Source organism: Gopherus evgoodei, chromosome 1 (genome assembly GCF_007399415.2).
Source record: "Gopherus evgoodei ecotype Sinaloan lineage chromosome 1, rGopEvg1_v1.p, whole genome shotgun sequence".
Classification (NCBI taxonomy): domain Eukaryota; kingdom Metazoa; phylum Chordata; order Testudines; family Testudinidae; genus Gopherus; species Gopherus evgoodei.
The window spans coordinates 256,256,106-256,271,882 of NC_044322.1; the positions used below are offsets into that span (position 1 = coordinate 256,256,106).

Here is a 15,777-nt window from a genome sequence, read left to right on the forward strand (position 1 = left end):
TACCTGGTCCTCCAGACAATTTCTGTTCCTGATATGGCCCTAGGGCCAAAAAAAGTTTGTCCACCCCCGATTTACAGCTATCAACAGAATTGTTTTTAAATTGAATGTTTCTCAAACTTGTCCATGAATCAACATCACTTCTCTAACCCAATTAGCAATGAATGACACATTCCAGTTTAGCCCAAGGTACCTGACACTGATTACTCCTGTGGGAATTCTGCACCAAAAAAATTAAAAATTTGGCACACAACATTTTTTAAAATTCTGCAAATTTTATTGGTAAAAATAACACTATATAATCATGCCAGTTTCAATTATTTTGGTAATTTATTTCAAAATACCTGTCAGCAAGTATGTCTGTAACAATACCCACACAAAATTCCCCCAAGAGTAGAGAAACCCCCACGACAACCCAATTCCTGTTTCTCCCCTCTCAAAGCCCATCCAGAGGGCCAGACATTCATTCCCCCTTCCCCCCAGAGCCCAGACATGGGGCTCTCCAAGGCCCAGGCACTCACCCCCCTACCCTCCTAGAGTCCAGGGATCCAGGGGGAGAAACAGCCCAATGCTCAGTCCTGGGCTTGCACGGAGTTTCCTTCATGCTGCCACCTCCCTCCTTCAGGGCATGCTGGGAACTGCAGCTGCTGGGAAACCTCCAGTTCCTTCCCCCTCCCCCTGGTCTGGTTTTCTATGTGCAAGCTGGGCTCTGATGGGTCCAGGGGCCCCTAGTGGCAGGCAACATCTTTGCAGCCCTTTTTTGTGGGGAAAAAGAGAAATTCTGCACACGCAACATTAATTTCTGCAAAACTCTGCATTGCGCAGTGGCACAGAATTCCCCCAGGAGTAACTTGCCGACACTTTTTAAAACTCCTTCTGGGACACAGCCAAAAATTCTGGCAGCAGTGAAAGGGAAGAAAGTGGGCTGAAGCTGCATTACTGCTTGTCAGTTTTGCTGTTGCTGCTGAGATCTCAAAGCAATAGCAACTGGTGAGCTATTGAGCACGTGAATACAAGTAATAGAAAAACACAAAAAATGAAAAAAACAAAGACATACACCCCCGTCTATAAAAAACCCCTCCTCCTAACCTTCTGGGTGCTTTTAAAAATGCACATGATAAAACAACTTTTTGTATATTCTGTTCCATTTCACATGGTGTGGAGATAAATTCCATGTTTAAAAAGTAGCCTATAAAGAATGTGTTGCAGGTCAGAATTTCAAACGTCTCTGTATAAATACTTATTGTTTGAAACACTGACTAGTATAGTAAGTTTAAAAAAATTTGCACTAAGAATCCCTAACAATACCATCTTTGACGATTGATATATTGAAGTACACCGAGAACAGTGTGATATAGGGTAAAGGCAGAAGACAGCATCAGCTATCATACAAAATCAGTCTCTGTTTTTTCAGCTACTTGACAGTTCATGGTGGCCAGGATGACATTGAATAGATAATTATATAAATCCACACACAGTCTCTATATATTTGTAGCCTGCCTTAGTCTTTGAGTGAGTTGTATGCTCTTGTCGTCCGGGTATTGACGAAATCTATCTTCTTAAATTGAGCCTTTGGAATGAAACAAAAAGATCTAATTATAGTTAATGACAATTCTGAAAACAAAGGGAATGCATACGACAGTATATTAACCCACTCACTCTCGCCCAACACACACGTGGTCTCTCTCTCTCCTCCCCTCCCCCCTCCTCTCTCTCACACACTCTGCCTCCCTTCCATTCCTCACATTTCAGCTGGTAATCTAGTAATCTAATTCCATGGATGCCCATGGAATCATAGGATTGAGAAACCTGGATCATGTGATGCTCTACCTGCCCCTTGAGACATTGCAAACCCTTCCCAAAGCACCCTGCGGCCAGCTGCACAGTGGGATAGCTACCCACAGTGCATTGCTCTCTGTGTCGATGCAAGAGCTGCTAGTGTGGATGCGCTCTGCTGACACAAGAGGCGTAGTGTGGACATGCAACAGTGGTTTAAATTAATGTGGTGGCTGTATGTCGACGGCAATTCGGCGGCAGGTCCTTCCCTCCGAGAGGGACTCAGGGACCTGCCGCTGAATTGCCGCCGAAGTCCCGGACATGCCGTCCCCTTCCATGGGCTGCCCCAAGCACCAGCTTGCTCCGTTGGTGCCTGGAGCCAGCCCTGGTTCTGTATACAGGATACTGAATTCCATGAATTGCACAAAGAAATCCCCAAAGCAGTTTAATCTAAAGGCAGATTCAATGTTTGCACTAACTCAGATCTTACCTTTTTGTAGGCACTGTGGAGATCAATATGTGACCACAAGGAGTACAGGAGGACTGAGGCAGCTTTGCTAGCTTTGCTGAGCATATTACTACAATTTGTAAAAAATAAATATAAAACATTTAAAATACCAATTCGTGAACACAATGTGTGTTCAGACTTAAAAATATGATTGTTTATGATCAGTTCCTCCCTTCATTTCCCTGAGAAGAGTTGAGTTCATTCTCTCAGGTTCCCCAGTACAGCTCATGACATCCCTACCACCTAAAGTAGCTTAGGGAACACACTTCCTTGCTTTAGCTATTAGTGACGATATTCCCAACAGAGTAGTCTGAACTCTCCACCTCTAAGGGGTATTCACTAAGGGTGAAAGACACTGCAGCACAGTGGACCCATCAAAGGCTCTCTGTCCTAGTTAAACTCAATCTTAAGGCTTAAAATGGGGCTTTCGTTTATGGATGGTCCTGTGTAGGCCCCCATTACTGAGGTGACTTTCACCCTTATGAGAGAAGGGCTGGCACAAAGAGAATTATTTATATAAAAGACCTAGTCCTTCAACAGATGAATTTCCTATAATATAGGATATGTCTACACTGCTTGCTCCTTACAGTGGCTGATAGAGAACATATTTTGCACGCCCCCCTTGTACAGGTATAAAAAGCAGTGTAGACAGTGAGACACCGCTTAGGCAAGTAGAGTAAAGATATGCCTGAATGCTGTGGGTATGTACCTTACTTACACAGCTCCCTATATGCTCTAGCAGTGCCTCCCGTCTACACTACTGTTTTTACCAGTATAGTGTCCCACAGCCTCACTGCTGCCAGAGACTTTCCCAGCTGCGTTTCCCCTGCCAGAGCCATTCACTGCAGGTGGACATGGCCTGCTTTTCACTGCTGTCTCTCTCTACACATGCCCTACATGATGCAACCTGTGGGGTACAGTGTAGACATAGCCACAGCATGTTACTAAGGGTATGTCTACACTACGGGATTATTCCGATTTTACATGAACCGGTTTCGTAAAACAGATTGTATAAAGTCGAGTGCACGTGGCCACACTAAGCACATTAATTTGGCGGTGTGCGTCCATGTACTGAGGCTAGTGTCGATTTCTGGAGCGTTACACTGTGGGTAGCTATACCATAGTTCCCGCAGTCTCCTCTGCCCATCGGAATTCTGGGTTGAGATCCCAATGCACGATGGGGCAAAAACAGTGTAGCGGATGATTCTGGGTAAATGTCGTCACTCAATCCTTCCTCCGTGAAAGCAACGGCAGGCAATCATTTCGCGCCCTTTTTCCCTGGATTGCCCTGGCAGACGCCATAGCATGGCAACCATGGAGCCTGTTTTGCCTTTTGTCACCGTATGTGTACTGGATGCTGCTGATAGAGGCGGTACTGCAGTGCTACAGAGCAGCATTCATTTGCCTTTGCAAGGTAGCAGAGATGGTTACCATCCCTATTGCACCGTCTGCCATTGTAAATTGGCGATGAGATGACGGTTTTCAATCATTTTGTACGGTTTGTAATTGGAATTTGGTGATGACGGTTATCAATCATTTTGTACCATCTGCTGCTGTCATGAGTGCTCCTGGCTGGCCTCGCTGAGGTCGGCTGGGGGCGCATGGACAAAAATGGGAATGACTCCCCGGGTCATTCCCTTCTTTATGTTTTGTCTAAAAATAGAGTCAGTCCTGCCTAGAATATGGGGCAAGTCTACTACAGAGCCAGAGAGCACAGCCGCTCCGGGTCAGAGCTCCAGAGATCCTGCAGAAATGATGAGCTGCATGCCATTCTAGGGGGTGATCCTGCAACAACCCCACCCGTTGCTTCCCTCCTTCCCCAACCCTGCTGGGCTACCATGGCAGTGTCCTCCTATTTGTGTGATGAAGTAATAAAGAATGCAGGAATAAGAAACACTGACTTTTTAGCGAGATAAAGCAAGGGGGAGGCAGCCTCCAGCTGCTATGATAGTCCAGGCAGGATAAAGAGTGCGGGGGGGGAGGGGGGTGAGGAACGCAGCCTCCCGCTGCTATGACAGTTCAGGGAGTACAGAATCTTTTCTTTAGACATGAAAAGAGGGCGGGGGGCTGATGGAGCTCAGGCTCCAGCTGCTATGATGAGGACGGTTACCCAGCATTTTGTACCATCTGCCAGGAATGACAGGGAGTCATTCCCATTTTTACCCAGGCGCCCCCGGCCGACCTCACTGAGGCCAGCCAGTAGCACTCACAGGGTGATGACAAGGATGGCTATCAGTCATTTTGTACTGTACCGTCTGCCACCAGGGAAAGGAGGGGAGAGGACGTTGCTGTTCAGCGCTGCAGGACCCCGTCTACCAGCAGCATCCAGTAGACATATGGTGACATTGAAAAGTGGTGAGAAACGATTTTTTTCTCTTTTCTTTGAGGGAGGGAGGGGGAGTAAATTGACAACATATTCCCTGAACGACTTGAGACAATGTTTTTGACCCTACAGGCATTGGGAGCTCAGCCAAGAATGCAAATGCTTTTCGGATACTGCGGGGACTGTGGGATAGCTGGAGTCCTCAGTACCCCCTCACTCCCTCCATGAGCGTCCATTTGATTCTTTGGCCTTCCATTACGCTTGTCACGCAGCACTGTGCTGAGTCCCTGCTGTAGCCTCTGTCTATCATAGCCTGGAGATTTTTTCAAATGCTTTGTCATTTCGTCTTCTGTAACGGAGCTCTGATAGAACAGATTTGTCTCCCCACAGAGCAATCAGATCCAGTATCTCCCATATGGTCCATGCTGAAGCTCTTTTTGGATTTAGGACTGCATTGCCACCTGTGCTGATCAGAGCTCCATGCTGGGCAAACAGGAAATGAAATTCAAAAGTTCACGGGGCTTTTCCTGTCTACCTGGCCAGTGCATCTGAGTTCAGATGGCTTTCCAGAGCGGTCACAATTGTGCACTGTGGGATACCGCCTGGAGGCCAATACCGTCGATTTGTGGCCACACTAACCCTAATTTGACATGGCAATACTGATTTCAGCGCTACTCCTCTTGTCAAGGAGGAGTACAGAAACCGCTTTAAAGAGCCCTTTATATCGTTGTGTGGACGGGTGCAGGGTTAGATCGGTTTAACGCTGCTAAATTCGTTTTAAATGCATAGTGTAGACCAGGCCTAAGGCTGTGATTTAATCATGAATAATTTCAGTGAAGTCATGGACAGGTCATGGGCAAGAAAAAAAAAAGCCTCTGCCCTTGACCTGTCCATCACTTGTATTATAAAATACCTATGACTAGATTTTTGGCGCTCTAGGGTGCTCCAGGGTGCTGAAGGTGCTCGGAGGAGAGGGGACACCCTGGTGGACACTGCTGCTGCTATGGCACACCACCACTGTTGCTTGGGAGGTTGGCCTGGGGCCCTGCCACTGCTGTGGGGGGCAGCCTGGGACCCTGAAGCTGCTGCTGGGTGGGGGTGGGGGGAAGGTCCAAGGCTCTGCTGCTGCTTCTTGGGCGGAGGGTGGTGGCCCAGGGCCTCACTGCTGCTGCTCTGGAACGGGGGGTGAGGGGGGTGGCGGCTCAGGGCACAACTGCTGCTGCTGGTGGTGCAGTAGCCTGGGATGCCAATGCTGGTCCCGGATCATTGCTCCCGGGCAGCAGCCGGGACCAGTTGTCTGGTGCAGCCGGAGCAGCGGCTGTTGTGGCTGGCCCCAGGGCCGCCTGAGCTGCAGCTGTTGTGGCTGGCCCCAGGGCCGCCTCAGCTGCTCAGGCAGCCCTGGGGTCAGCCCCACTGGCTGCTGCAGAAGTCTCGGAGGTCCCAGAAAGTCATGGAACCCGTGACTTCTGTGACCTCCATGAAAGACTCTCAGCCTTACCTATCACCTTTTAAGGAGCCATTTAAAATGACAGGATAGAGCAGTTATTAAAAAGGGCTTCATTGTTTTACCCAATGTGTTTGATTTGAGTCACACTACAATTATTATTTAGGCTGTCTATTCCTTTAAGTTATATTCTTTCCAATGGATGCTGCTGCTCTTTTATCTTGGGGGAACTTTAAAATGGCTTACCTGTCACTCATGCTGATGTTCATTATCTTTGGTAGGCCATCTGTGTTTAGGAGAAGCCGGGCATTCTGGGAGCTGTTCTGGGTCAAGTTGTACAAGGTGTAGCAGACAGAAGCTGTGGTCTCATTGGTAACCTCTGACCCTTGGACAGAGTCAGGAAGTATGGAGACCAAATCTGATAAGACGTTTGTGGCTAGAGGATGAAAGGGAAACAAAGAATTCAATTACAAATGTACCATATAGTCTGCTTTGTATATACAACACACTGATACCAGGTTTACTCTACCTATGTTACTGGATGTCTGCTAACAGGTGGGCTGTCCCTTCATAAGAAAGTTCATGATTTTATTTTATAGCCAATTGTGGGTATAATGATGCCCAGCTATAAATATTGAAAGGCTGAGATTTCCTCCCTACAGTATATTTTGCAGCTCCCCAATCCGAGGCAGATTAATATATATTATATTTTACTCCAATCCATCCAAGCTGGGGACACTTCACTAATTTTCAATTAATTCATGTAACTGTTATAAAATATCTTTGCACTAACTGTGCAAGGTGTGATAATATAGCATAAATGTTAGCGTAGCAATTCTGAACTGTGAGGTATATACATTATGGGCCTGATCACATGAGCTACTGAGCTTTCTGAACTCCAGTTCAAGGCCCTGATTTAAGAAAGAATTTAAGATTGTGTATAAACCAATCCTCATTCAGGAAAGCACCTAAGCATGGGCTGAACATTAAATGTGCTTGAAGTTACACAGGTGCTTAAGAACACTTTTAGAAAAATGATGCTTGAGACCAAATCACTGAGAGTTCTGGATACTCAGCACTTCTCAAGAGATGCACAGAAATATGGAGCACGAATCCCTACAACAAAATATACTGAAGTTATTGGTTAAATGCTGCACTGGGCTGCATTGGTAAAGTGGGAAAGGAGCCTCCTGTGTTCATGTTTCTAATCATGTCTATTACGGTAGTACCTCAGTCATTCTCAATGACTGAGAATGGGGTCCTACTGTGCTAGGCACTGAGCAAACACAGAGTAGTAGATGGCCCCTGCCTGAAAAGCTTCCGATCTAAATAGACAAGAAACACAGGATGGGGTGGGAAGGGGTAGAACACACAAGTAGCGTGAACAACGACCTGATTCTACACACACTTTCATAGATTTTACACAGCATAATTCTGCATTATGAGAGCTCTCCCGTCGACATAATAAAACCAGGTCAATGAGCGGCAGTAGCTGTGTCTCCCCTCAACATAGCGCTGTGCACACTACCACTTTTGCCAGCAAACTTACATCACTCAGGGGTGTGTTTTTTCATACTCCTGAGCGACAAAATTTTGCCACCGTAAGTGCTAGTGTAGACATGGCTTTACACTAGTGCCAGTGGGAAGAGGCCACAACGAGAAGATTTGCCAGCATACAGTCACCTTGACAGCTAGTGGCTACACTCAAAGGGCCAAATATACGGATTAATTACATCATGGTACACTTGTGAGAGTGTGAATCACTTTAAATGCAAAACTATCTTCCCTCTCCAAAACTGGACTAATTTAAGTTCTTTCATTTAATCTTTTCTGAAAAGATATGATGAGAAATACATAATACTGTTAAATAGAGAGAATCCGAGCCTATGGTCCTCACTTGGGCAAAACCTATATTTTAGTCAATGGGACCTTTACCTGAAAAAAGGCTGCAAGCGTTGGCCCTAAATCTGTTAAATCCACTAATCCAATCTTTTCTTAAAAAAAAAAAAAAAAAAAAAGGAAAACTGAAAATAGAGAACAAAGATAAAATCTGAAAGAAAACAGTCCTTTGCTCACCTATTTGACTCTGCAGAGAGGCATTACGAGATAAGTTCCTGAGCAATGAGACGGCTGTCCTCCTTATACTTGGATTGCTTACATGCAGCATGAATCGAATACTCTGAAGGCCATTTGCCTTCTGGACAACAGTATGAGCTGCTGAAAATGGCATCTGTCATAAGGCATACAACTTTAATGAGCAATTGTTATGACTCTACTGCTGTATAAACAACCATCACATTAAGTTATCTCATTTTTTGAAAAGCGCAGGCAATGCAGTTACAAGTTTCCCGATAGATCATTTTCAGGAACGTTTGAGATATTAGCCCAGATTCTGAAGTATGTGGAAACTTGGATGGAAGAGATAGGTGATGCAATAGCAGCTTTAAATCCCTTTTGTACCACCTGATCCTGGGATTGTTTGGCCAGTCAGTGGTGTATACTAGAAAAGTGATGACACTTTAAAAATACCTTGGCTGTGGATGTGTCAGAGGGAGTTTTCTGCTCTTCGAGGAAATTCATAGAAAAATAATTATAATATTAGAAGAAAAAATGTTTTACATCATTATTATATACACTCATGCCTTCATCTCTGTCCCAATGAATTAGCTTGTTATATAGAAGGAGACACATACAGAGAAGGAACAGCCCCTTAACGTGCCAAGCAGAAAGTATCCACAATTCTGAGCCTGCTCCCCTATGTCCATATTCTTAGATTCATTCTTACTGATCAATCCTGTGAGCTTGCAACTTCACAATGGGGGTCTGAGCTCAAAGCTATAAACATCTCACATTGTGGCCCTAGTCTCCACCTTTCTAAATTAAAAAAGAAACAAGAAACAGGATGACTTACTGGTCCACTGCCTGCTGTGAGGTTCTGGAGAGCTCCCAAAGATCCTTCTTGAGTGTAGTTTCTTGTACTTTTTGCTATTAAGGAGAGATATATCCTAATAAGTGTGGAATGCCAGAGTAATTCTACTCCTTTGGGACTGCTCTTTTCCTCGGGCAGCAGAGTATCTTGTTGCTTCTAAACATGTAAAGAGATCAAACTTTTAGAACTGGAGAACTTATATGGCCCAATGCATCACAATCTAAAGCAGGCATTCTGTAACTGGTACCTGATTTTGCTTTTATTTTTACTAATGTCAATCAGCAGTAACTCCACCAACTGAAGTCAACAGAATAAAATCAATGTAAAACTAGTATAAGATCAAAATCAAAGTTCATTGCTTGGCTCTTCAGACCCCCAGATATAACAAACTACAGTATGCTGTGAACTCAAACAATGGTTTATAAAAGATAAGTATTTAAAAATATTGTGACATCAGACATTATCATACTAACAGCAGTGGGTCACAATCCTACAAGCTTCTAGTGAAGTGTCATTCATTTGAAATGAGTTTGGTTGGCTCATGCTGCCAGACAAGTTATTAACCCTGAAGGACCCCAGGTCTATTGCAGCTGTTGTCAGATCACCATTCGTCACCAGCCACGCTAGAACTGCCTATCAATTCAAAGTATAATAAATTCACATATTTACCACTTTTGTTTTCCTGCTGCGTGTTCCAAAGCACCCCAAGGTTTTATCATTGGTAGGAGTATTTTTTCTTTGTATATAGATGTTCTGGGCATAACTGCTAGGCAGCTCTGATTCTAGCTGGTAGGAGAGATTGTGAAGAATGCATACGCAGTTCTCTGTGGCCTAAAATAATGAAGAAGTAGATATCATTATAGCTCTCTGCACATGTCGAATAGACAATACAGACATGGAAGGAATGTTTGATTCAGGATCTTACATGGCCAACCTTTGGGCTTTTGGTCGCCTGAAGAAGAACTAGACAATAGTGATTAGGCCACCAGAAACCACAGGTGCTTTTGAAAACCCCACTAAAACTCATCTACATATTTAGGCTTCTAAATACATTAACAAATCTAGCTCTGAATCACTTTTTAAAATATGGGGCATCTTCTTATATTCACTTAGACATTTTTGAAAAATTTACTCTCTACCTATGTGTGTTATCCTCATAGGACACAATGATAAATCCACCTATGAAAAGTGTCTTATCTGACATTTCATCTCTGCTAAGTGAAAATGTGATAGTTCTTTCACAATAATTTCTGCATACAGTAAGAACGTCAGAGTTATGGACACCTCGGGAATGGAGGTTGTCCATAACTCTGAAATGTCCATAACTCTGAACAAGACATTATGGACTTCAGTCACTGAGGCTGGGGAAGGTTGGAGCTGCGGCTGCAGGGTGGGTCAGGGCTCCAGGCAGGGTGAAGGTGGTCAGGGCTTCGGACCCGTGGGAGCACCAGGGCTCAGGACTTTAGATCCGGGGGGAGTGCTGGGGCAAGGGGCATCAGCCCTGTGGCTCCATTCCTGTCTTCTGCCCTGGGGCAGAGGGCGCTAGGGCTCGGGGCTCCCCATGGCTGCACTCCGGTTTCATCTGTGGGGGGCAACCCGAGCCCCAGCACCCCCTCTAGGGCTGAAGCTGGGAAAGGAGCCAGGGAGCAGACGCTCTGAGCCCCAGCACTCCCCCCAGACCTAAAGCCCTGAGCCCTGGTGCTCCCCTGCTGTGATATTCTGTACCTTGGGGGAACATCCAGCACCCCCATGTTCATCTTTATAAAATGATTGTGCGGTATCCAATGCAAATTTTGTCATGTCGGGTGTCTTTGGAAGGCTCATGATGCACTGAGCATTGTTGTCATAGGCTACACTACCACAGTAAGCCAAAATACTTCAAGCCGAGTTATCGTGGGGTCTTCACCAAGGGGGTTCGACGGGAGAAACTCTCCCGTCGATTTACCTTACTCTTCTCATCGGGGGTAGAGTACAGGGGTTGACTGGAGAGCGATCTGCTGTCGATTTGGCGGGTCTTCACTAGACCTGCTAAATCGATCACTGGTGGATCGATCTCAGAGCATCGATCCCGGCTGTAGCATAGACCTGCCCATAGTGATGTTATAGTAATTGTTGTAATAGGTTGTAATTTCATGTAAATAGTTATGAGGTTGAAAATGTGTTCTCATCAGAGCATATATGGGACAAATCCAGCCCAGTCTCCTAGGAACAAAAGTCACCGGCTTAGGCAGCAACAAAGGATCTGTTGGACTCTCAGGAGAGTCACCCTCCTTCCTTTGGTCAGTTTGGGACTACAATGAGGTAATGCTTACCTGACTCTGAAAGGGAGCGAGGGGAGCAAAGACAAGAGGAAAGAAAAGACATGATAAAAGAGAGAGATGTTTGCCATGCTTTTCCTCTCTCTTCCACCTCCATCTACAGACATCATACCAAGCACTGAAGCACTGATCTGGTGTTCATATCTTTGAGGTTCTACCATATCTCTATGAATTGAAAGGTTTAATTGTTTTCCCCTCTCAATTAGTCCTGGTGCAGAATCCTTTCATTTTGAAGAGGTACCTTGTCATCAGGCTGGTAGTCTGCAGTGGTTCCTTGGATGTAATACACAAGAGAATCAATCAATCCATCACATTCTCTCATCTTTTTTCTTCCTTCTGGGCCAGCAGAACTCATGTTTCTGTCCAGAAAGAAATACATTGATAAGAAGAGATTTATACTGGTCACTTACCTGTCTTCCTGCCATCCACTGGCTAAACAGCAGAAACGATACTGAAGTTGTGGGGCCATGACTTGACTCCTCTGCAGGGTGTCACCAGATGTTGAGTAATCAAAAAGTCATCAAGTAACAGAAGACTCTGCTAACTAAGGTTGTCATCTTAAAACCCTGGAAGTACTCCCACACAGTATAACATACTGTAGAAGGATAGGTGAATCTATTTGTATAGAATAAGACCAGTATTAAACCTTCACCTAGAAGCTGGACCAACACTCGTTAAAGTTTGACAAGTTGGATAGGCTTTTTCTATTATTTAATTTCCATGTGAGATTTCTAATTTAACTCAGGACTGTAAATGGATGTGTCAAAATATCACTGGAAAGATTATTTGAAGATTTTTGCCACAATATGGCAACCCCAGGTTTGGATAAGCATCCATACTTTGGGGCAGTTATCCAAACCCATTCAATCCTCCAAACCACGATCACTCATCTATGGTTACACGTGATAAGAAGTTCTGCAACCTTTGTACATTAGCTATAAAACGTAAGTGTTGAATAATGGAAGATGACTCCCTTCTCCATACTCTGCATTCTGAATACTTATTCTCCAATTCCACAAATTGCCATAAAACAAGTTCATACTTCTTCAGCTCACTGCAATTTAAAGTCTTAGTTATGAGGCCAAATTCAAGTGCTCTTCTATAGATTTTTTTAAAATCCTACCATATAGCACTTAATAGAGAACTATATTCCAGCAACAGAATTTATTAGGCTGATTTAAAAAACCTATAAAATTTAATAGAGGATTCTATAGACTACTTGAATCCTATTGGCTTCACTTCTACTATACTCTCATTTCTGTGTGTTTGTACAACACTAGTACAAAGGGAGTACCAACTTGTTGATGTCTAGATGTAAATAATATTAGGACTTGTCCATAAAGGTTGCCAGGAATTAGTAGCTCCTTTGGAGCTGAACTCCAATTGGGAGTTTGTTCTTCAAATTAACTTTTAGAGTTATTTTCATATTGTATTTCCTCTTTCCCCAGCCTCTCTCTCTACTTTCTAATGGCTGAAAGCAGAGACCAGAGGTGGTGCTGGAGTCATATGCTGTTCTTTTTTTGGTTTATTTTGGTGGCCTAGACATTATCAGTCCATGTCCCAGCTACTGTACTGGGACAGTGAACAAGTGTATATTTCCCTCCCTTTTTGAGACTGCCCTTCACCTCACTTGGTGACCAAACGAGAACCAGAGATTAATTCTGCTGCAGAAGCAACTTCCCAAACTTAATGAGCGTTGAAGGGAAGCCCACAGCTCCTGTGAGTGTAAGGAGAGCTCAACCCAGGAGGGAAAAAGGCCCAGAGCTTTTTTACTGCAGCAGTGATAGGAATGTGGCATGAAGGAACAGGAAGTGGGCTTTCCCTGGAAGCGACAGCAGCAGTCCTGCCTCACCTCTTGGAGTGAGGAGTTAGGAGATGAGCCACATTTGCTGCTGCTGCTGCATGCAATAGGTAAGCATGAGCTGAGACTTTTGCTAGATCCATTTGGAAAGGCTCCCTTCCCTCCCCTAGAGTCCCCACAGCGATGCTATGAAGAACTGATGGATTTGGTCAGTGGCCAAGAACCTCTTCCTTGCTCACCTCATCTCCTCGACCTTCTGGTGAGTTTGTGGGCCTATCTCCTCATCAGCTATAAATATTTAGTTCCCCTTTGCTTCCACAGGTGAAAGAGAGGTGGGGAGATATTTACACTCACCTGGCTTAGTGTCCCAATATAGGATGCTCTCCCTGATTCCCTTAAATCCCCTTAAACTGGCTTAAAGGCAACAAGTAGGTGTCTCCACCCCAGGGAATGCCCTCTGTGTAAGGGGCTTTGCTCAGACTTGTATAGCTGAAGGGCAACTTTACACTGGTCTCCCTTGCTATCCCCAGACTAAGATAATTTAACGAGGGAGTGGAGAGGTAGGGAACATGGCCAGAGCATACTACACTCTGGCTATTCTCTCCTTTCCATGGCCCACAGAAGGCTTCTGGCAGTTGGAGTCTAAGTTAGGCGAGCCCAGAGGGCTCCAGAAGAGTGCCAGAATATAGGAGGTGCAAAGGAAGCTTAAAGCCACCTTTCGCTCTCTCAGCTCAGAGTGCCACTGAATCTGTGCTACATGATTTCTTCTGCCTCATAGATCAACAGGGAACAACTGTCCACCCCAGCTTTCAGTCAGAAGATCTGTAGTTTGTGAGACATAATCTTAACATGAACTATAAAAGTGATTTAAAAACCAAAAACTCCCACTTGAAGCTGAACCCAAATGAACTACCAATTTAAGGAGAGAGCAATGAGGCCAATAACTTTAAGATACATTTATTTCTATAACAGAATGTGATCTGAATTTCAGAATAATGGCATCATAAATCTAAGCCTCACTATTTAGACCTCAGGCAGTTCTGCTGGGGAAAAGCCTGCATACTGCACCCCATTTCAGGCTCTTCGTTGGAAAAGAATATACAATGCAGTCTGATATCACAGTTCATCACAAACAAGGGAGCAAAATTTCCCTTTAAATGAGTCACTCACAATAAATTCATCAAAAAAGTTTTACACAACCAGGTGGCAAATTACAATGGTTTAAAATTTTATTAATGCCATAAAGCTGATGAACTACCACTTTAAAAGTTCCCTATTGTTTATGCACTATAAAACAGATGTGGTGTTTTATATGCTGCCAATGCAATTCTTGTGCTTTTTTGCCTCTGGTGGTATTCATACAGTTTAAACAAGGATGCATTATAACTGCAGTTTTCTTTTCGGTCATGCTTTGTTGTTAGTATGTATAATTCTGAGTTCATTTGTTCCTTTGTGAAATGATACTGAGTAGAATTAATGGACCTGGAAATCAAGCTTATTCACATGGCGTCCATCGATGTTGCTTTGCGATTTTAATTTTCCTCAGATACAACACACTTGAAACACGTCATCCCTTTTGCCAGTTTATGGTTATGTCTACAGAGGTGTGTGTAACAGCCTTGCTTGTGCATATCAAAAACAGTTTCACTAGCGTATAAGAGCTAAAAATATCATGAATGATAAGTACGGAATTTCCATTACTGGCAAAGACACACTAGCTGATATGGAACTACACTATGCCACAGCACACTAGTTGAAAATCACTGCACAAAAAGCATCCTCCTGTATGAATTTTTGACAGCAGCAGCCATAGTGCTTGGAGGTATAATACTATCAGATCTTACAAAGGACTAGAGTGCAGCCTTACAATTGTGATGGGCCAGGGCTGGCACCTGGCTGCACTGCCTAAGGAGCAGAACCGAGAAGAAATTATGATTCAGAGGCACAGCTCCTTCCTCTGATCTTCCTTTACGCTAGGGAGAAGTAAGTTATTTCATCCCTTCCTTTACTCTCCACTGTGCGCCCAGCTGTGCACGCATGTTTATGGTCGTATCTCCTCCCATTCCCTACCACAATTTGAGCAGGGGAGTAACAGGGTGGAGGGAAGACATACTCCCCTGTACATGACCAAATAAGGGCTATGACTATTTGGCCCTAAGCAGGGTCAGGCCAGGTCAGAATGTGGATGAGAGTCCTTCAGGGAGCACCACGAGGACAGCGGATGTTGTGGATCAGTAGGTGGTGCTTTTCGTTCTGAGGCTGTACTGGATCAATGCTGCAGTGTACTGTTAGGGAGTACACTGCTGCTGGCAGCACTCTCTTTTGGATGAGGTTTTGATCACCTGTGGCCAGTAAAAAATCTCATGGCACTTGTTCACATAGGGGTGCTAGTCCTGGTGACCTGGCCAAACCTTAGTACACACTAGTCTAGGTAATTCTGCCCACCTAAATTCCTTATTTAATGTCTACACAATATGCTTATTTCTTTCATTCCGTCTTAAATTCTTGCACAGTGTTATGTCCTGTTGCTGGAGCAATCCTTTAGTTATCTCATAAGGGTGTTTCCAGAGACTCAACTAATTCTTCTTTGTAAAATATGTTTGGATCTTGAGATGAGAGGTGCATATTAGGGCAAAGGATTACTATAAAGTAAAATGAGAAAAGATTTTGAAAGAAAATAT

At 44.3% G+C, this 15,777-nt stretch overlaps 1 protein-coding gene across 1 annotated transcript in view; it reads right to left on the reverse strand.

The window, feature by feature from the left end:
- Positions 1–328: 328 nt before the first annotated feature.
- The window catches only part of PKP2 (plakophilin 2), a 69,616-nt gene continuing 54,167 nt past the window's right edge, over positions 329–15,777 (reverse strand). The window contains exons 7-13 of the mRNA XM_030543717.1: positions 11,537–11,654; positions 9,647–9,808; positions 8,960–9,133; positions 8,125–8,278; positions 6,295–6,484; positions 2,264–2,351; positions 329–1,567 (exon numbers count right to left, since the gene is read on the reverse strand). Of these exons, the coding sequence (XP_030399577.1) occupies positions 1,499–1,567; positions 2,264–2,351; positions 6,295–6,484; positions 8,125–8,278; positions 8,960–9,133; positions 9,647–9,808; positions 11,537–11,654 (955 nt within the window). The 3' untranslated portion in view covers positions 329–1,498. The remainder of the gene's footprint in view (positions 1,568–2,263; positions 2,352–6,294; positions 6,485–8,124; positions 8,279–8,959; positions 9,134–9,646; positions 9,809–11,536; positions 11,655–15,777) is intronic.